The 23,428-nt window shown below is 43.3% G+C and overlaps 1 protein-coding gene across 1 annotated transcript in view; it reads right to left on the bottom strand.

Annotated features, from left to right (window-relative positions):
- The window catches only part of LOC124546369 (fibulin-1-like), a 57,193-nt gene that overhangs the window by 21,825 nt on the left and 11,940 nt on the right, over positions 1–23,428 (bottom strand). The window contains exon 2 of the mRNA XM_047125033.1: positions 14,838–15,076. Coding sequence (XP_046980989.1) covers positions 14,838–15,076 — 239 coding nt within the window. The remainder of the gene's footprint in view (positions 1–14,837; positions 15,077–23,428) is intronic.

Here is a 23,428-nt window from a genome sequence, read left to right as displayed (position 1 = left end):
GCCTTCACCTTTCTTAAAGCCACAATGGTCTTAGCTTAACAAGTCTTCAACTTTCTTTTCTATTGGTCTGTATATTATTCTTGTCAGGAACGTGGATACATGAGATGTTAAGCCTCTTGTACAACATTTCTCGCACCCGTCGGCCCTTACCATCTTCGGAATTGTGTGGATGATGTTTTTCCGAAAGACTGATGGTATATCACCAGTCTCACATACGACCGTGAATAGTTGTTTTGTTCTTAAATTCCTGACAGAATGTTATCTATCCCTTCTGCTTTATTTGGTCTTAACTCATACGAACCTCTTTTAAATTCGTGCTCTAATACTGACTCTCCTATCTCTTCCCTGTCCCTATCACGTCATCAGACAAATCCTCCCGGTTATAGAGGACCTCTATTCTTTCCACCTGCCCACTCTCTCCTCTGCATTTAACAGTGGAATTCCCATTACACTCTTAATGTTAATCCCCTAGGTTTTAATTGTTTTTGGCTTTTCTACAGGCTGACTTAGTACTTCCGACAGTCATTTCTTTTTTGGTTTCTTCATTTTTTTGTAGCCATTTCTCCTTAGTTTCCATGCACTTCCTATTTATTTCATTTCTAAGTGTCTTGTTTACTCCTGAGTATCCCTGAACATTTTTGTATTTCCTTCTTTCGGCGATCAGCTGAAGTTTTCTTCTGTTGTCATGGTTTCTTCGTCGTTACCTTCTTTGTACCTATGGTTTGCTTTCCAGTTTCTGTGAGTGCCCCTTTTAGAGCCGTCCATTCCTCTTCGACTGAACTGCCTACTGAGCTATTCCTTATTGCTGTATCTGTATCCTTAGAGAACTTCATTCCTTAGCACTTTCGTATTCCACTTCTTTGCGAACTGATTCTTCCTGACTAGTCTCGTAAACTTCGGCCTACTGTTCATCATTCATAAATTGTCAATTGAGTCTATATCTGATCCTGGACATTGGCATGTATACCTGAACTATTATTTCGATATTGCAGTGCCTGTGCTATTCCCAATTACGATGTCTTGTTCGTTCGGGCTTACATGCGGGTCCAAAGGAACATTGTATCATGATTCGGAATAACACAGGCACTGCAATATAGTATTTTCCCTCCGACACCACGCAAGTGGCTTTCAAGTAAAATGTCTCCCCTGTATGGGAGTATACATATGGATGTACCAGTTGTAGACACGTAGTTGATGACATTGTGAAGGCCTGAGTCTGGCCATTAATCGTGCTCGGATAGCCAAATGAAAAGGCGTCCGCTCGCGATAAGCGGGAAATCCGGGAATGATTCCTGGTCTGCCACAAATTTTCATTATCGTCATTGCATTATACAGCTGATGGTTATCCATATACGCAAATGCTAATACATGTAATAAACTATTATTGTCGGAGTTGTTTTTCTATCGATTCTGATGCGAATAAGTCTATCACTGATCTATTCATAGTAACTCACTCTCTGCCTTACTTTTCTGTCAATGACGAATCCTACTTCTATTTTATCATTTTTTGCATACTCGTCTGACTAGAAATCCTTGGATTGTTTCCACTTCCATTTCACTGACTCCCACTATGTCTAGATCGAGCTGTACCATTTCCTATCTCAGATTTTCTAGCTTCCCTAGTGTTCAAGATTCTGACACTCCACGCCCAGACTCGTCGAACATTACCATTTCGTTGGTTATTCGATCTTTTTCTCATGGTCACCTCCCTTATAATGATCCCCTCCCCGAGATCCAAATGGGAAACTAGTATGGAATCCTTCGGCAATGGGGAGCTCATCATGAGACTTTTCAATTACATGCCACATATCCTTTGGATACACATTCTGCGTCTTTAATGCAGTGGTTCCTTTCCCTTCTGCATCCTCATGCCGTTGATCATTGCTAAATCTGCTACCTTCTAGGGGAAGTTCCGCGCACTCATGGCAACAAAGCGTCCTGAAACTCTGTTCCCTCTTCCATTCGTTTGGACAAAGTCATTGGCAGAACGAGTGTGACTTCTTATGCCAGAAGTCCTCGGTCGCCATTGCTGACGATTTTTATTGAAAACTTCTGCACTGGGGACTTGCAAACCTGGGATTATTAATCGAAAACGCTACCCTAGACTACGGGTGCAGATGTTAAACCTTACAAAATATAACACAGTCGTCACAAGATTGTGAGGCGGGTTGATCTAGCAAAGTGTGGAAAAAATGGAAATAGGTAGCAGTACCTAAGCGGAACAGGGTGGAAACCTTCCCATATAGGCGACCCTGAAATGTTTAGTACACATGCCGCAAAGCATAGCAAAGCGCAAGTAGATGCATCTCGCAAGCATATAAATATCTAGCCAGTTTACACTAAAGTCACTTCTGTTAGCATCACAACGCTATCACCATGGGACTGTGGCGCCTGGGAGCCCTCTGGAGTGCTGTTCGTGCAGCACAGTCCGACTCTGCATTAGGGCTGTCTGCCCTGAAACCACGGGACTTGGAACATCACCACATCGCACCAGCACCATCTCTGGGAAGAAACTTCCTGGCCTCCAGCGTGAGGCAATGGATCACTGTGATTACGTCACTTGCCTGTCGCCTGCTCACAGTGCGCGTGTGTGAGCCGTGCCACAACACACATGGACACAGCTGGCCAAGACCGCTTGCACCCTGAGTTACTGCTGACATAAGCAGATGAGTCACGAGCCACTGCCCATCTGATGCTGCACTCTGTCAGCATTGCGGGGCGACAATGCACAGGAAGTCACTGGATGCCTCAGCCACGCTTCCTTTATTGAGTCACAGTGGGAAGCTGTAACACAGCAGTTTCGATTTTTAGGCTGTTTGATTAGTGCAGTATCCCACTGCACCCCAAATTTACCAGCCATTACACAATGTTCCAGTTGACTAGGACTCGGTCTCTTTCCTGTGTTATGGAATCACCAGTAAACGAAGCATGGCAACTCGAGATCTCGACCCAGCTTCCAGTAGTCTAAGAATTTTCTGGAACATTGTCCTTAGGAGAATAGCTATCGGTAAAATTATATTAAAATTATTTAAAAGAAAAGTCTTCTAGATGTAAGTTCCATGTATTTCGTTTGGTGACTGGTTACGGCCCTTTATAACAGGGATTAGCAAACTTTCCCCGTCATGTCCTCTTTCTAAAATATAAATTTTTTTGGCGCTCTGTCTCCCATTTTGTCATCCTTCCTCAACACTTCTCATACTTGGCACAGAAATGACACATCATATCTACTTACTTCTGTCTAATTACTGCAACTATCAGATACAGCAGTATTAATAATAATAATAATAGTAGTGTCATTCGAGCACATCAGAGGTAAGCTTTTCGTTTTAAATTATCATACATTTGTATTATTCAAAGATGGTGCAAAATGACAATTATAACTATTTTATAAATAACCATGGTTGCGAGTGCAGTTATCGAAATTCAGCAAATATGCGTATTCCGCTACAAAGATTTTTAAATTAGTTCACAAATTCATTAGTTAGTTAAAATTTAATTGTTTTCATCTGTAATGGTTTTAATTAATTTATAAAGTTTTAATATTTGAAGGCTGATAGGGTTCAAATGACGACAGAACAATATTCAATATTTAAATGCCAGTTTAAAAACTGTAATACCCAAACTGATCATCCAAAAAGGAAATAAACAAGAGTAAAAATGCACACGATTGAAACTTACGAATTTTCTTGACATTTGTATATGTAGCGTGTTGCTTGAGCACGAATTTATGAAGAAAGCAGATTCATTCCTGACTGGGTCTGGAAACAGAAATTCACGGATTCTCGTCCATCTGCAGTCGAAATCGATGTTTCGTTCTGATTAATGCCATTACAGAAAATGTTGACTCACACCAGCAGTGCCTTCTTGTTAAACTGGGATATTCATACCAAGTCTGCACCAAAGATTTTTCAAGAGTCTTCGATTTCAATGCATTTCAAAGTGTTCTACGTCTGCACCCAAGATTTTTCAAGAGACTTCGATTTCAATACATTTCGAAGTGTTCTATCACTAAAGAGTTCTAATGCGCCTCTTATTCCTCTATTGACAATTGGTCTGCGATGAGCTTGTCGAAGGTACTGTAGAACCAGTCATACTTAGATGAAGGTTCTGGAAATTTATTCTTGAATTGTTGTCAAAGGTTTTCGAGCTGTACTATACTAATTCCTTTAATTGTACCTGTATTCAATTCAGTTTCCTTCACGAAATCATTCAGTCAAGAAAACATCTCGCAGTTATCCTTCTCCATCTGTCCAAGTTTTCTCTTCTTGAAGTGATACGTAAACAGTTTCTAAAACTTCGGCCAAGTAGCATAATACTAGGAGCCGCAAGTGTGGGACTGCTGTTCAGTTTGAGAAGACGAAGCTCATTCTCCAGTTCCACAACGCGACGAAGAACTTTAACACGAGACAGTCAGCGTACCTCCATGTGCAGTAGAAGCGAATGATGAGTAGAGCAAACCTCCTTGCAAACAATGTAAAATAGCCTGCTGTTTAAAGCTTTCAAAAATTTACAGCACTGACTTCATTATTAGGCACTTCATAGATTTCCTGTTGTACTACTGTAGAAACCAATGTCTCTCTGTGTACCATGCAGCATGTAAATTTTACAGAAGAAGAAACAGCACACACTCGTGTCATGAATCCCTTTTTAGTTCCAGTAAATGCTGCCTCGCGATCGGTACATGGGATTCTCTCACTGCTTTCTTAGGAATTGGTACCTTTTCTTAGGAGTCTGACATTTCCTTTAGTTGTTGTCATGGCACGTGAGAAATTTCATGGGTCTGTTTACATGGAACGTACGTTCAGTCTCCAGGTATCTCTTTAGTTTTATAGGCTTCAAGGTATCGTTAGTTGAAATCTCCAAATGAAGAACACATTGCGGTCGTTTCTCATTATTGTAAAGAGTATGGGTAAAACCTAGGTATTTACAAACTTTGATTTTGTCTTTAGAGCTAACATTGCTGACAGGAACAGAGGAAGATGCGAAAGAAGAATGTACTTTAATTTCGAATCTTTTCCCTCGTTATAATTGCATAATTTCGAAGGGGAAGAAATACTTGGTGAAACACTTCCATGGAATCTCTTGTTACCACTGCGAATCAGCCACTCAGCCATGGGAATCCCGATACTTGTACGACTTTATTCCAAATCCGGTTAACTGCTACCATTGAACATACACTGGAATTCAACTTCTAGCTAACTCACTACCTTCCAGCAGACTAGACTGAAATCGGATGGACAGTGAAAATGGCTATGATTAACGTTCTTGTAGCCAATGTTGAAAGGAAGTAGCAGTCGCACTGTCAAGCGGCTTATTGACATTAGTGGTTGTTAAATGTTTGGTACGAAGCTAACAAAACGGGGGATCAGTGACACAGGCTGTGTGACGAAATACGAGTACGACTCATAATTTTCCTTACCATTAATCCTGGTAAGTCCTACTGGTCAGTTCTTGTGAAATGCGGCAGCAGATTAACGATAGACCGTATTCCTAACTTGGTTTATGTTGGTTTATGTAAATAAGAATCTGAAGCTAGCAATATTTGTTCACGGGAATAGTTTTTCTTACACAATATGAAATACATTGAAGCACCAAAGAAAGTGGTATAGGCATGCATATTCGAATATAGAGATATCTAAACAGTCAGAATACGGCGCTGTGGTCGGCAACGCTTATATAAAACATCAGTTCTTAGATCGGTTACTGCTGCTACAATGGCAGGTTAACAAGATTTAAGTGAGTTTGAACGTGGTGTTATAGTCGGCGCAAGAGCGATGGGACCCAGCGTCTCCGAGGTAGTGATGAAGTGAGGACTCTCCCGTAAGATCATTTCACGAGTGTACTCTCAATATCAGGAATCCGGTAAAACATCAAATCTGCAACATCGCTGCGGCCGGAAAAAGATCCTGCAAGAACGGGACCAATGATGACTGAAGAGAATCGTTCAAAGTGAAAGAAGTGCAACTCTTCCGCAAACTACTGCAGATTTCAGTGCTGGGCATCAATAAGTGTCAGTATGCGAGGCATTCAACGAACCGTCATCGATACGGGCTTTGGAAGCCGAAAGCCCTCTCCTGTAACCTTGATGAGTGCACGATACAAAGCTTTACGCCTCGCCTGGACCTGTCAACACCGACATTGCACTGTTGACGATTGGAAACACGTTGCCTGATCGGACGACCCTCGTTTCAAATTGTATCAACGGATGGACGTGTACGGGTATGGAGACAATGTCATGAATCCAGCAGCATGTCAGCAGGGGAATGTTCAAGATGGTGGAGGCTCTGTTATGGTGTGGGACGTGTGCAGTTGGAGTGATGTGCGAACCCTGATATGTCTAGCTACGACTCTAACATGTGACACTTAAGTAAGATTTCTGTTTGATCACCTGCATCCATTCATTTCCATTGTGCATTTTGACGGACTTGGGCAATTCCAGTAGGACGATGCGACAGAGTGGCTCCAGGAGCACTCTTCTGAGCTTAAACACTTCCGCTGGCCTCCAAACTCCCCAGAAATGAAATTTATTTAGCATTTCTGGGACACCTTGAAAAGTAATGTTCAGAAGAAGTCTCCAGCCCCTCATACTCTTAGGGATTTATGGACAGCCCTGCGGGATTCATGTTGTCAGTTCCCTCCAGCACTACTTTAGACATTAGTCGAGTCTATGCCACGTTATGTTACGGTACTTCTGCGTGCTCGCATGTGCCCTACATGACAGTAGGTAGGTGTACCAGTTCCTTTGGCTCTTCACTGCATAAATATTTCAGTGAAAGCCAGCGTCCCCTTCTTTTAGTCCCTGCACCCCCAAGGGAGGGGGCTATCCCCCACTTTGAAAGACAGCTGTTTTATAAGACCACCATCAGACCATTTATTACTCTGTAAATGAGAGTAATATATAGTAACAAAGGATAATACGGAGACATGACTTAGCCACAGCCTGGGGAACGTTTTCAGAACGAGATTTTCACTCTGCAGCGGTTAGTGCGCTGATATGAAACTTTCTTCCAGCAGTGTTAGTTCGCAGGAGAGCTTCTGCGAAGTTTGGAAGGTAAGAGACGGGGTACTGGCAGAAGTAAAGCTGTGAGGACGGGGTGTGAGTCGTGCTTGGGTAGCTCAGATGGAAGAGCACTTGCCTTCGAAAGGTAGAGTCCTGTGTTAGAGCATCGGTCCGGCACACAGTTTTAATATGCCAGGAAGTTTCATATCAGCGCACACTCCGCTACAGAGTGAATATCTCATTCTGGATACACACAAACTGTTCATAAATAGACAAGAACGTCTAGCGCAGTGACACAGATCAATATGAATATGTTCTGCCCTCTACACGTGCCTGTATGAAAGTAAGTGTCCCAAAGATGGTTGAGAACATCAACTGGTTACGAAAGCGACCTATGTGAGTCGACATGCTTCGCCATGAGCCAAAGATGCTGCAGCATCCAGTCGGGAACGATATGGAAGTGGATGAGCACTGCCTCCAGTGGTGTTATCTACGGCTGTCTTTCTTGTACATATAAATGTTCCATTGCCTGTTGTAATGTCTCATTCATTGCATTTGTAAAAACGCTGGGACCTTGTAAACGATTGCTTTGGAGTTATTTTACCATAACTGCACAACACGCGACTAAACATTCATGTACACATGGAAAACAGCTGCTTATAACACCACTGAACGCAGACTGCTCCACTTTCATATCGATCCCGACTGCATACTGCAACATCTTTGGTTCTCGGCGAAGCATATCGACTCACAGTCGTCGCCTTGGTAATCAGGTGGTGTCCTATCAACCACGTTCGGCACACTCACGTAGATACAAGCAATTACAGAGGTCAGTATATACTGAAATGACCCAGTGTCATTGGGTGAGACGTTCTTCTCTATTTAACAACAGTTTATAATGCACGTCTTTTATGAGCATTCATAACACCCCTAATTGTTTTTTGTATGAATTAAACTTACGAAACGAGGTGCATTCAAGTTCTAAGGCCTCATATTTTTTTTCTAATTAACTACTCACCCGAAATCGATTAAACTGGCGTTACTTCTCGACGTAATCGCCCTGCAGACGTACACATTTTTCACAACGCTGACGCCATGATTCCATGGCAGCAGCGAAGGCTTCATTAGGAGTCTGTTTTGACCACTGGAAAATCGCTGAGGCAATAGCAGCACGGTTGCTGAATGTGCGGCCACGGAGAGTGTCTTTCATTGTTGGAAAAAGCCAAAAGTCACTAAGAGCCAGGTCAGGTGAGTAGGGAGCATGAGGAATCACTTCAAAGTTGTTATCACGAAGAAACTGTTGCGTAACGTTAGCTCGATGTGCGGGTGCGTTGTCTTGGTGAAACAGCACACGCGCAGCCCTTCCCGGACGTTTTTGTTGCAGTGCAGGAAGGAATTTGTTCTTCAAAACATTTTCGTAGGATTCACCTGTTACAGTAGTGACCTTTGGAACTCAATGGGTAAGGATTACGCCCTCGTTGTTCCAGAACATGGACACCATCATTTTTTCAGCACTGGCGGTTACCCGAAATTTTTTTGGTGGCGGTGAATCTGTGTGTTTCCATTGAGCTGACTGGCGCTTTGTTTCTGGATTGAAAAATGGCATCCACGTCTCATCCATCGTCACAACCGACGAAAAGAAAGTCCCATTCATGCTGTCGTTGCGCGTCAACATTGCTTGGCAACATGCCACACGGGCAGCCATGTGGTCATCCGTCAGCATTCGTGGCACCCACCTGGATGACACTTTTCGCATTTTCAGGTCGCCATGCAGGATTGTGTCCACAGAACCCACAGAAATGCCAACTGTGGAGGCGATCTGTTCAACAGTCATTCGGCGATCCCCCAAAACAATTCTCTCCACTTTCTCGATCATGTCGTCAGACCGGCTTGTGCGAGCCCGATGTTGTTTCGGTTTGTTGTCACACGATGTTCTGCCTTCATTAAACTGTCGCACCCACAAACGCACTTTAGACACATCCATAACTCCATCACCACATGTCTCCTTCAACTGTCGATGAATTTCAATTGGTTTCACACCACGCAAATTCAGAAAACGAATGATTGCACGCTGTTCAAATAAGGAAAACGTCGCCATTTTAAGTATTTAAAACAGTTCTCATTCTCGCCGCTGGCGGTAAAATTCCATCTGCCGTACAGTGCTGCCATCTCTGGGACGTATTGACAATGAACGTGGCCTCATTTTAAAACAATGCGCATGTTTCTATCTCTTTCCAGTCCGGAGAAAAAAAATCGGAGGCCTTAGAACTTGAATGCACCTCGTAACATACGTTTACAAACAGCTCTCGCAGATTACAGTAATGGTCCTCTACGACAGGCTATTGGTGGCGTGGTGTAGGAGGCCGCGGGCAGAGCTTCCGCTATAAAACCACAAGCGACAGAGCTCGACCCACTAGTGTTGCACACGGTTCCAGAGCAGCCTCCTCCACGCCTCCGGCTGACATCAAGGCTACAACATATATTTATTTTATGTTATTCCCAAATAACATACGATATGTAATACTCTTCTTCACAGAGTAAAAAATGATCTGATGATGGCGTTATAAAAGACAGAAGCCTATCGTCAAACTAAATACACAACGGAAAAAATCGAGACACCAAGAAGGAATTGTGCGAGATAAATTAATATTGGGAAGTGTGTTCAGATTTCACGCCAATCGTATACAAGTGGAGCTAGTAGCGCCACCTTGGGGATGCAACTGAGGTTTGCTTTAAATACACGCTGTAAAGTCGTGAGCGTTAGTTAACTTTGAGACATGAGGCGACAGAGACGCCACTGTCAGCACATCACTCAGTTTGAACGAGGTCGTGTAATAGGGTACAAGACGGGGGTGTTCCTTCTGTGATACTGCAGAAAGACTTTACAGGAATTTACGCAATGTACCTGATTAATGGCAACGGTGGTCAGGAGAATGTATAGTCGCAAGAAGACTCGGCTCCAGACGGCCACTTGGCATTACCGAGAGGGAAGACTCTTGTGTTCGGCATATGGTTCTGTCGCATTGTATTGCATCTCCAGCAGAAATCTGAGCAGCATTTGGCAAAACAGATACACAAAGAACCGTAACAAATCGGTTATTTGAAGGAGAGCTCCGAGCCAGACACCCTGTAGCGTGCATTCCATTGATCCCAAACTGCCGCCATCTCAGACTTCTATGGTGTCAAGCGAGAGCTTACTGAAGGGAGAGTGGATGTCTGTTGTGTTGTCTGATGAAAGCCAGTTCTGTCTCGGTGCCGGTGATGGCCGTGTGTTCGTTAGAAGGAGGCCAGTTGAGAGCCTGTAACCAACCTATGTGCGTACTAGACGCACCAGACCTAAACCTGGAGTTATGGTCAGGGTGCGATTTCCAGGAACACTCTCGTGGACCACGACCTTATACCCTGTAAGGTTTACCAGCAGCAATGACATCCGGTCGTGAAAGCGTTCATTCTATTCCTCGTGGTGTTTTCCTATAGGATAACACTCTCGCAGATACCGCTGTTATGACCCAACATGCTCTATAGAGAGTCGAAGTGTTGCCTTGGCCTGCTCGACCAACACATTAGTCACCAGTCGGGCCCATACGGGGCATCATCGGACAACCCCAGAGCCATCCACAAAAAGCATTAACCGCCCCTGTAAGTGCCACAGGCATGGAACTTCTTACACAAACCGGTATCTGGCACCCGTACATCACAATGCATTCACGTTTGCGTATTTTCATTCAACACTCTGACGGTTACACCGATTATTAATGTACTAGCGTTTCATATTTGCAGTGGCTTACCTCGTGCTTACCTTAAACTGTGATCTTGTGATGTTTATGACGTAAGTGTATTACTTAGACAAATGTATTCTCGAAATTTCATTGCTCTACATAAATTATTTTTTGGTGTTCCGATTTTTTTCCTTCGCGGTATATACAACTTACATGCGATCTAGAGTATTTTATTAAAATTACTTTAATTCCAATAATCTCATCCCGTATTTCATTTTTTGTCGTCCATTTAATTCAGTCGATAGATCTACGATCTTCTAGTGGAGTAGTCCTTCTGGATGATGCACCCATGTCTGCACGTTTTGCCACGCTGTTGTCTTCTGTCCATTTCATTATCAATCGCTCTGCAGTCGCTGCACTGCAGATAGCTAACTGTCTGTGCGATCTGTCGTATGATGCTGCCGTATCCCTGATCGCAGTGGTTCGACCACGTCAAAAGCATAAAGATGGCGACAAGCTACACTAATGTCGTTAGTTGCAGTCTGCATATGAAACCTTAGAGTAGTTTTGGACACACCCTATAGCTATCACGTACTCACACCATTCTTCTTCTATGAGAATGCCTTTTTTCCTTACTGAAAATACAGCAAACAAATGCACAAAAGGACGAACTTTAAGCAACATATCCCACAATGATGAAAATATTGAAAGATCAGTTTGCGAGGGTTCTGTCTTGGTGTTTGTTGTGTAACACTTTTCATTCCCATCATTCTACATCATACTACAAGAAATCCCTAGACAATGGTTTCTTTCCCTGCAAACCAATCCTGTCATTTGTTTTACCTGTTTCTAAGTATCTTATTCCCAGGAATACCACCTCCACACGAATGTATTATGTACATCAAGTACACTAGTATTCTTTCTTTTGCGTCTATGTTTTTGGGTTTCTTTTTCGGTTTTATAGTCCTCCGGTGATTGGAAATGAAGCCCGTTTTCAGCGAAAAGGTTACATTAAAGGTACATCTTCATTCCATTATAGCGTTCTTTTTCCTTCTTCCTTCGTTTGGAACTGAAATCATTCGCACATCTTACACAATCAATACGACATCGATAAGTACAAATTATACAAATTCTATTATAGGGCCATTGAGACACACGGTATTGAAGAAATCAAGTTACCACGCACGACTCACGCCCCGTCCTCACAGCTTTACTTCTGCCAGTATCTCGTCTCCTACCTTCCAAACTCATTCCGGAAACATCCCCCAGGCTGTGGCTAAGCCATGTCTCCGCAATATCCTTTCTTTCAGGAGTGCTAGTTCTGCAAGGTTCGCAGAAGAGCTTCTGTAAAGTTTGGAAGGTAGGAGACGAGATACTGGCAGAAGTAAAGCCTTGAGGACGGGGCGTGAGTCGTGCTTGGGTAGCTCAGTTGGTAGAGCACTTGCCTGCGAAAGGCAAAGGTCCCGAATTCGAGTAGCGCTCCGGCACACAGTTTTAATCTGCCAGGAAGTTTCATATCAGCGCACACTCCGCCGCAGAGTCAAAATCTCATTCAAGTTACCACAGCTTCCAGGCTCAACATTATATGTATGTGTTACTGTAGTAAAGGCTGTAGCTCATTTATTTCTACGTTTTATAGCAGTGTCGTCAGAAAATTCATTTCGAAAGTACTATTTTATCCTTATTGTAATAAATAATTTATTTTTACGTTTCATATTGATCCATCTCGAAACTGTCAACTGTTCTGCAGTTCTTGTTCCATTGTTAATCAAATTTTGTTTCTTAAGAGGTTTTCTGTCCCTTAAATTGAACCGAGAGTAGTGAATCTAATTTGATTGGTCTACTAAAGGATGACTATTTTAGAAGCTGGAAGGTGATACTTCCGAGAACATTTAATTCATCACAGATAATGGTACCACAGTTTCCTGGTGTGATTTACGCCATTATCTTCTCCAGAATGATAAGTTTTTAAAGAAGTCAGTGCCTAATTCACATCCTACAGGTAGTGAAATTAGTTCACTCGTTCGTGAATACTATGAAATTAGTGCTCATCAAACTGAAAAAACTGCAGCATGAAACATATTCGTACTGTACAAAATCAATTAGACATTATATTTCCAGTTATGCTACACTCACGGAAACATATCCGAGGTGGCAAAAGTTATGTGATACCCCCTAATATCGTGTCAGACCCCCTTTTTTCCAGCGTAGTGCAGTATCTCGATGTGGTAATGAGTCAACAAGTCGTTGGAAGTCCCATACAGAAATATTGAGCCATACTGCCTCTACAGCCGTCCATAATTACGAACGTGTTGCCGGTGCAGGATTTTGTGCACGAACTGACTTCTCGATTACGTCCCATAAATACTCGATGGAATTAATGTCGAACGATCTGGGTGGCCAAATCATTCTCTCGAATTGTACCGAATGTTATACAAACCAATCACGAACAACTGTGGCCCGGTGACATGGTGCACTGCCACCCATACAAATTCCATTGTTGTTTGGTAACACGAAGAGCGTGAATGGCTGCAGATGGTTTCCAAGTAGCCGAACATAACCATTTCCAGAATGAGATGTTCACTCTGCAGCGGAGTGTGCGCAGATATGAAACTTCCTGGCAGATTAAAACTGTGTGCACGACTCACGCCCCGTCCTCACAGCTTTACTTCTGCCAGTATCTCGTCTCCTACCTTCCAAACTTCACAGAAGCTCTCCTGCGTGAGTCGTGCTTGGGTAGCTCAGTTGGTAGAGCGATTGCCAGCGAAAGGTAAAGGGCCCGAGTTCTAGTCTCGGTCCGGCACACAGTTTTAATCTGCCAGAAAGATTCATAACCATTTCCAGTTAATGACTGATTCAGTAGGACGAGAGGAACCAATCCATTCCATGTAAACTCAGCCCACACCATTATGAAGTCACCACCAGCTTCCACAATGCCTTGATGAAAGCTTTGCTCCATGTTTTAGTGGGTCTCCACCACACTTGAATCGGCCCACATTTGACTGGGTCACTGTTTTCCAGTAGCCTAGGGTCCAACTGATATTGTCACGAGCCCAGAGAGAGGCACTGAATGCGATGTCGTGCTGTTAGCAAAGGCATCCGCATCGGTCGTCTGTTGCCATAGCCCATTAACACAAGATTTCCCCGCACATTGATTTCTGTTGTTATTCCAGGCATTGTTGTTTGTCTGTTAGTACTGACAACTCTACGGATACGCCACTGCTCTCCATAGTTAAATGAACGCTGCAGACTCTGCGTTTTGCCGGCCGCGGTGGCCGTGCGGTTCTGGCGCTGCAGTCCGGAACCGCGGGACTGCTACGGTCGCAGGTTCGAATCCTGCCTCGGGCATGGGTGTGTGTGATGTCCTTAGGTTAGTTAGGTTTAAGTAGTTCTAAGTTCTAGGGGACTTATGACCTAAGATGTTGAGTCCCATAGTGCTCAGAGCCATTTCAACCATTTTTGAGACTCTGCGTTTACTGTGGTGAGAGGTAATGCCTGAAATTTGGTATTCTCGGCAAACTCTTGACACTGTGGATGTCGCAATCTTGACTTCCTTAACGGTTTCCGAGATGGAATTTCCCATACGTCTAGTCCCAACTATCGTTCCGAGCCGGCCGGTGTGGCCGAGCGGTTCTAGGCGCTTCAGTCTGGAACCGCGTGACCGCTACGGTAGCAGGTTCGAATCCTGCCTTGGGCATGGATGTGTGTGATGTCCTTAGGTTAGTTAGGTTTAAGCAGTTCTAAGGTCTAGGGTACTGATGACCTCAGAAGTTAAGTCCATCGTTCCGAGCTCGAAGTCTGGTAATTCCCTTCATGCGCCCATAATCACGTCGGAAACCTTTCACGTGAGTCACCTGAGTTCAAATGACAGCTCTGTCAACGCACTGCCCTTTTATACTTTGTGTACACTACACTACCACCATCTGCATATGAGTATATCTGGATCGTAAGACTTTTGTCACGCCAGTGTATATTAGAGAACAAAATACGAAAGATTTTACAATAAGAGGATACTACATGCATTCTCATACAGAAAACACTCTGAAACTTTAGGTATCTCCAATATTTATATACATTCAACATAAACCTGCAACATATTCACCCAGTAGGCTGGTCACCTGAGAAAACTGATGAGGACATACTTCTTCCCTTGGAGCACCTGAAGAGGCCAGCAGGCAGGCCCTTCTTTTCGGTCCATAAACGCTGTGGCACTCGTACTGCATCGTGTTCTGGCCCTTCCATGGCTTCCGGTCTGTATTTATTCCTGGAGGACCCAGCAAACCATCCATCCTCTGTTGCTCGTAAGCGTCACATAGCTCCGATGGGGCGAAACAATTATCTTTCCACCAGTCACTGCCTGAAACCCATCAGTTTGTAAATAGTACCATTTTAAGAAATTACTGTTGATATACTTACACATATTAAAATAAAGTTGTAAAAATGGCCGGAAAACATTCAATTAGTAAACTAAAATGATTGACTTGCACAGGCGATGCTAATCAGCCGAGTTTTTGTGCAGTACTTTCTGTTATTGCGTCAACATCCCTCTGTTCGGCCATAACTAACACGTTTCCATCAGTGTATTGATTTATAACTACACTGTAAATCAACACCATTGATGCAAGTAGATGAAATAAAAACCGACATTCGTAGGAGTTTCTCCTGTTCATCCACACTCTAAGATGTTACCAGTCAAAGCACTATAAGCCACAAGTAACGAAACTGTTTGGTGCAAAAGTTATGTAACGTTTGCGAAGATTGCAACCAAGAAACTTCCAGTTGACATAAATTACGTTTATATCACATATTAGCTGTATAACAGCACAAAATTATTCAGATTAGAAATGTGTATACTACCTTAGACTCGTTCAATTCAAGGTGATGCAGAAAGCACAAATGCTCGAGTTAGAGATTGCAAAATTCGAGAAGTACCTTAATATTTTTTCTAGGAACCCTTCTTCCACACAAATTGCGTACACATCTACAAAGCATCAACAATGACTTCATTGTAAATTAATAGCCGACTAATCATAACTTAGACATGTTCAGTAGGCAACAATTTAGGCGAATCTATAGGCCAGAGAGGTACTTTACGGAGGAAATGAAACCTATTAATTCCCATACTGACACACGGGTAACTGAATGAGAAGCTTCCTCATGTTCGTTACGGAAGTACATCCATTCCCGCAGCCTTGTTCCTGAAAATGAAACCTTACAGATAAAAAATCAACAGCTTTTATTCAGTAGAACCATAAACACAGCTGAGAGGATAATGAAATAAAAATGATGGAATAAGTAGTATTTACGGTCTTTATAGGAGACGTAACAACCATGTTCTATCGTTACGGAAGCAACAAGGGAAGTATTGTTACCAAAGAATCCTCACACGTTCCGTGCCATACACGACGGCGAATTCTTCTGAAGCAGTTTGACATGCAGAGTGCCTGAAAGATCGCTAATATCTAGCGCTCCCTGGCCTACATACCGCTCATCGGTTTCCCTGTGTTGCATCTAACGGCGATCCAAATCGTCACACTTAAAATTTTTCTTCAGTGTTACTTAAACAAATCAAGCTACCAGTTTGCGATAGGGTCTAACACGTATTCAGTCATCAATGTAGGGTAGGTCGAAACGGCGTTCTTCTGAAAACGCTAAACACAAGTAACTGTGCTATAGCGCCTAGCCGACAAAGTAAGCCGAGATATTCTTTCTTTTTTGGAGCCATTCAAACAAAGTTACTTTCATCCAGTGCTTCGGTCACATTCTATGGTTCAGCAGACGCTAGTCGCTGCGTGTAGCCTTTTTCCATTTACGCTTTCACAGAGGCATTATTGTCGTATACGAATACTATGTTGGAATAATGACGCTGCAGGACCATGTGAGAGGATGAGGATGTCGAGAATGATAATTGAGAGGCTGATTAACTTCTGTGGGATTCAGCAGCATACTGTTACGGATGATCAGCTCCAGACAAAGAAATTCATTAATATAAATGGGCACATCCCTCAACAAACCTAAAATGTATTGTAGGATTAGGTAATAGTACAAAGACAGAGATGGATTAAGGTACAAGACGCAAGAAAAAATGAGGAACAGATTGTAACTTCGATCGTTGCATAATTACTTCAAAAACTGGTTTCCCAATCGGAACCAAGATAAAACAAAACGAGGAGGATAATGTTGGAAACTAAACTATAGAGAATTCAAAATATATTATACACCTCCTACAAGAAGAATATGTGAGAAGTTCGTCCATTAAGTTTTTACATCCACGCCCGAGGCAGGATTCGAACCTGCGACCGTAACAACAGAGTGGTTCCGGACTGAAGAGCCTAGAACCGCTTTTTTTTTCGGCCACAACGGCCGGCCATTCGGAGGATGACTGGTGTGCCTGTGAACTATACAATTTTCTGGAACATTCGATTAAGGAAGCAGCAGAGGAAGCTTTAGGAATGGAAAGGGCAAGAACTGAATGGACAACCACGGAATTGTTTGAGGTAGTTGAGGAAAAGAAGAAACCAAATTAAATATCGTTTAGTTCTGGGAGTGAAGGAAATTGGAATGGACACAAGCCATATAAAAAGAGGGCTAAAATATTCACAACAAAGTTTAAGGAAGAGGCATGGGAAAGCCTATGGGGAAAAAAGAACATTCGTTTAGATACAGGAGTTAGCGGAGGCATGGAGCATGATGAAGAAGATAATGTTTAGCAGTACCGCACCCACAAAACATTCTACACTCCTGGAAATTGAAATAAGAACACCGTGAATTCATTGTCCTAGGAAGGGGAAACTTTATTGACACATTCCTGGGGTCAGATACATCACATGATCACACTGACAGAACCACAGGCACATAGCCACAGGCAACAGAGCATGCACAATGTCGGCACTAGTACAGTTTATATCCACCTTTCGCAGCAATGCGGGCTGCTATTCTCCCATGGAGACGATCGTAGAGATGCTGGATGTAGTTCTGTGGAACGGCTTGCCATGCCATTTCCACCTGGCGCCTCAGTTGGACCAGCGTTCGTGCTGGACGTGCAGACCGCGTGAGACGACGCTTCATCCAGTCCCAAACATGCTCAATGGGGGACAGATCCGGAGATCTTTCTGGCCAGGGTAGTTGACTTACACCTTCTAGAGCACGTTGGGTGGCACGGGATACATGCGGACGTGCATTGTCCTGTTGGAACAGCAAGTTCCCTTGCCGGTCTAGGAATGGTAAAACGATGGGTTCGATGACGGTTTGGATGTACCGTGCACTATTCAGTGTCCCCTCGACGATCACCAGTGGTGTACGGCCAGTGTAGGAGATCGCTCCCCACACCATGATGCCGGGTGTTGGCCATGTGTGCCTCGGTCGTATGCAGTCCTGATTGTGGCGCTCACCTGCACGGCGCCAAACACGCATACGACCATCATTGGCACCAAGGCAGAAGCGACTCTCATCGCTGAAGACGACACGTCTCCATTCGTCCCTCCATTCACGCCTGTCGCGACACCACTGGAGGCGGGCTGCACGATGTTGGGGCGTGAGCGGAAGACGGCCTAACGGTGTGCGGGACCGTAGCCCAGCTTCATGGAGACGGTTGCGAATGGTCCTCGCCGATACCCCAGGAGCAATAGTGTCCCTAATTTGCTGGGAAGTGGCGGTGTGGTCCCCTACGGCACTGCGTAGGATCCTACGGTCTTGGCGTGCATCCGTGCGTCGCTGCGGTCCGGTCCCAGGTCGACGGGCACGTGCACCTTCCGCCGACCACTGGCGACAACATCGATGTACTGTGGAGACCTCACGCCCCACGTGTTGAGCAATTCGGCGGTACGTTCACCCGGCCTCCCGCATGCCCACTATACGCCCTCGCTCAAAGTCCGTCAACTTCACATACGGTTCACGTCCACGCTGTCGCGGCATGCTACCAGTGTTAAAGACTGCGATGGAGCTCCGTATGCCACGGCAAACTGGCTGACACTGACGGCGGCGGTGCACAAATGCTGCGCAGCTAGCGCCATTCGACGGCCAACACCGCGGTTCCTGGTGTGTCCGCTGTGCCGTGCTTGTACAGCCCTCTCGCAGTGTCCGGAGCAAGTATGGTGGGTCTGACACACCGGTGTCAATGTGTTCTTTTTTCCATTTCCAGGAGTGTAGATGTACTGGACAGTTTAAAAATCACTGTGAAGAAATTGTGGTAGAAATATGAAGAGACTGGATGAAAAAAAATCTTCAACAGAAGCAGCATGTTTGGTAATGTAGAACCTATATAAGAGGAAGAAGTAAAATAGGTGCTGAAAAAGGTAATACACGGGTAGGCAGGTAGACTGGGAGGAGTTGTGATAGAATTTTGGAAACATGAGCCCCCTCAAATGGTGAGAATTTTATATACACCATTAACTCAGATTGGGAAGGGGGGAAGGGGAGAAGGAGAAGAAGAAATGCAAAGTGCTTACTAGTTGAAGAAAGAGATGGAGGGAAAGATGCGAGAAGGCCAGGTAGGTTTTAGGATTGAACGTTCTTTTATGGATCATAATTTTAGCCTTTGACTAATAAGTAAGGCGGATTTAGAAAAAGCGTATAAATCTGTACGCATTAACGCACTATGGGAAGCGACAGAGTATATAGGTGTAGAAGCACAGCAAGTACCCCTTATTTGGAGGGTATACTACCAATGATACACAGTAGTTAAAGTAGGGAGAAAGCTGACTTAACCATTCCAGACACCAATATGGCTTAGACAGGGGTGCTGTAGGTCGCTGACCCTATTCATATATATATATATATATATATATATAGAGAGAGAGAGAGAGAGAGAGAGAGAGGGTGAGTCACTAACTATTGCCACCTAGAATAACGACAAAAACATGATAGTAGCTGAGGAGTTTGTGGGACACATGTTGTGTGGGGCAACGGGGGCCACAATATGACGTTGGTTTCTTGTTGCTAGGTGGGGTCGTGTCAGAAATATGAAGGTCAACTTTGGCTTTTAAAGAGGATGTTATAGTTTTGTACTTATTTTCTGACAGCGGCTATCGAGACGAATCCAGTGACGTGTAACAGTGACGTCTTTCACGGTCAACGAAGTTAAAAAGGTGGCATGAACGTCCATATACAGAAGTGATGACCATTGGTATCAATGCAGTGCTGGAATCTTCTTATCATTGATTGAGTGGTATTCCTTATCACTTCGCCACTTATCGAAGCACATGTTCTGACAATTGTCTCTCGTGTATCGTGCATGTAGTAAATATTGGCCGAATATGGCGTGTCCATGTAACGTGCCATTGACATGTAAACACCATTTGACTGTTTCTCAATACAACACTAATGGGAAACGTAAGACTAGTATCGTCGAATCAAGCGGATGTGAATGATGTATTCCTTCGAAGAACAAGTCGTTATGCTTCCCATTTACGGAGAATGCCAACGAAATTCAGTGAGAGCTAAGGACTTATACGCTGAAAGATACTCACCCTACACGTCCTCCATTTAAATATGTGTGTGATAAATTGAGAACAACTGTATCTTTAACGCATCGGAAACATAACCGGAAAAGGAAAGTCACTAACGAGGAATCGGAAATTGGTACTCTTGCCACTGTGGTTCGAGATCCTTGTGTCAGTTCGCGTCAAATCACGAGGGAATATGGCATTAGGGAGAGTAGTGTTGTTCGTGTTCTGCATCGCCATAAATATCATCCTCATCATATCAGTTGCCACCAAGAGTTAACTGGTACAGATTGTATGCATAGCATTGAATTCAGCCAATGGGCTCAACTTCAGATTCAGAGCTATGACACATTTATTAATTTGATTTGATTTACTGACGAGGCTGCATTCACGAACGATGGAAATGTTAATTTGCGTAACATGCATTATTGGGCAACTGAAAATCCAAGTTGGTTGCGGCAAGTTGCACACCAAAAGGCGTGGTCGGTGAATGTATGGTGTGGGATTCTGGAGGACAGTACGCCCCTATTTCATTGAAGGAAATCTTAATGGTAGGAAGTACACCACATTCTTGCTAGGAACATTAGGTCTGTTATTGGAAGAAATACCTGTAGGAGCAAGGAACAGATTGTGGTATCAACACGATGGGTGTCCGGCACATTTTTGGCTGATGGCTAGAAATGAGTCGCAGAGACAATTCCCAAATAGTTGGTTCGGACGCGGAGAGGATGTGTCGTGCCCGGCTCGTTCGCCAGACTTGAAGCCTCTGGATTTTTTCTTGTGGGGATTCGTAAAAGACATTGTTTATAAAGACGTTCCAACTACACGTGAAGATATGCGAGAGAGAATTGTCATAGCATGTGCTTCGATAAGTGACAGTGTGATAAGGAATACCACTCAATCCATGACAAGGAGATTGCAGCACTGCATTGATACCAATGGTCACCACTTCGAACATCTTCTGTAAATGGATGTTCATGCCACCTTTGTGACCTTCCTTGACCTTCAAAGACTTTACTGTTACACATCATTGGATTCATCTCGATAGCCGCTGTCACAAGACAAGCTACAGATGATAGCATCTCGTTTAAAAAAACAAAGTTGACCTTTATATCTCTGAAGCGAGCCCACCTAGCAACAAAAAACCAACGTCATATTATGTCCTCCGTTGTCCCATGCAACTTTTGTCCCACAAACTTTTCAGCTCCTATCGTACTTTCGGAGTTATTCATGGTGACAATAGTTAGTGACTCACCCTATATATGCAGTATATACTGGAGCAGTGGAATCAATCTTGCGGATATAAGAGAATTCCTTTATCAGCAATGGAACCATCTATCATTATTTTCCGATGATCAAGTATTGGTAGTATAAAGTAGGTAGGATGTCAAGTTCATGATACAGAAGTTAAATGAAGCATTTAAACGAGGCTTGCTTAGATTAAATATGAGGAAAACGGAATACCTAGTAGTGGGAGAAGATGGAAGGCTATCGGACCGTCGCAAGGAACTGTTAAAGCAGTATAGCAGTTTAAACAAGATCTATTATCTACACCTCTGGAAGTTGTGAAGGAGATGTGGAAAGCAGAATCCATCTAGAAAGAGGAGCAAGTACGATGCTAAATAGAGTTCTGTGGAGTTGAATAATATCAAAACAATCAAAGGAGATGATTCTACAAACAGTAGTCGAATGAATACTAATATACGATACAGAAGGATTGACCCTGGGGAAGCGCAAAGAAGTATAGTACAAGCAGTAGAGATGTATGGAATAAAGAGGGCAGCCAGGCTAACTAGAACAGAGGGGAGAAGAAATGAGGAAATAGGGAGATAATGGATGTGGAACAACCAGTAAATGCAGTGAATTGAGATGGCATTAAAAAAAAAAAACAAAGTTGACCTGAAGCGATCCCACCTAGCAACAAAAAACCAACGTCATATGTATTGCGAAGGAAGCAAGGACGACGGTGCCGGGAATGAAGAAGCGCGGACGGCCGGGAATAACATGGAGAGAGGGAATAATTGAAATGATGAGGAACATATGACTGAAAGTGGAAGACTGCAATGATCGTGAATGCTGGCGAATGGGAATACAAGAAAACTGCTGAAGAGTGGAGTAACCCTTCAAAGCAAAAGTAAATGTGTTGCAATGTGAGAACGCTTTCCCAAGGAAACAATTATTTCACCGCGTATTCACACACTTATACTACGTAGTGGAACCAGCACTTATTTTCCGTTTCCACTTATTTGGTGTTTCTCAATCATCTTTTCAGTCACACAAGATCAAAAGAGAGTTGTTGAGCCCACAGACAATCCAGGCGTCTGAAATGTAAATCATTTATTTTTGGTACAGTGTTCTACATATCTTCAACGTCTGAATTTATTTTGATCGTTCTTCCTGTGAGATGCTATTTCCAAAAATTTACTGTAATATCAAATGGAAACAGAACTAATCCACTGTGATGCGGCATGCGAGTCTTGGTTGCGGTATAAATTGTTGTCACGTGATGCCTTAGAATTACCTTGCTGCAGAATACGAAATCAGAAAGCAGCACACATGACTAGAAGCATAGAAACGTCGTTAGTACTTCTTAATTTGTTCTACATATGGCCTACATTGTGCATATGCACGATACCCTGTTCCGAAAGGTAAGGTGAATCTATACACGACACTCAGCGGTTTCATGTATGGTTCGATCCTTTAAAATCAAGACTGATGTTGCAACTGGAAATGTGTAACCCGAAAGGCCTTACGCACGATAACTGTGTAGCCTTAGTTATTCTCTAACGTTGAAAATAATATTAACAATGATGTTGGTGGTTATAGTAATGAACAGCCATTACCTTCTTTAATCTTCATTATAATTAGCTATGCATGAGAAAGAGTGTAGAAACTCTTGTGTTTTGCAGAAATGTATTTACAGGTGCAAAATAATGCAGTTAAATTAAATGAGAATGAAAAGTAAAAATATCTGTTCTTTAAATCTCTTTTACTTCCTAGACCGGATTCGGTATATCCAATAGCACGCTTAGAGGAAAACAATGACGTACATCAACATTTTACTACAAAATTATTTTTCCTAGATATACATGTTACCATCTAAAACTGGGCAACACGAACTCAAGCAAAGTAATCTCCCAACCATCCGAAGGTTACATTTACACTCCTGGAAATGGAAAAAAGAACACATTGACACCGGTGTGTCAGACCCACCATACTTGCTCCGGACACTGCGAGAGGGCTGTACAAGCAATGATCACACGCAC

The sequence above is a fragment of the Schistocerca americana genome, chromosome 1 (genome assembly GCF_021461395.2).
Source record: "Schistocerca americana isolate TAMUIC-IGC-003095 chromosome 1, iqSchAmer2.1, whole genome shotgun sequence".
In the NCBI taxonomy this organism is placed as follows: Eukaryota; Metazoa; Arthropoda; class Insecta; order Orthoptera; family Acrididae; genus Schistocerca; species Schistocerca americana.
This window is presented reverse-complemented; position numbering and strand designations above follow the sequence as displayed.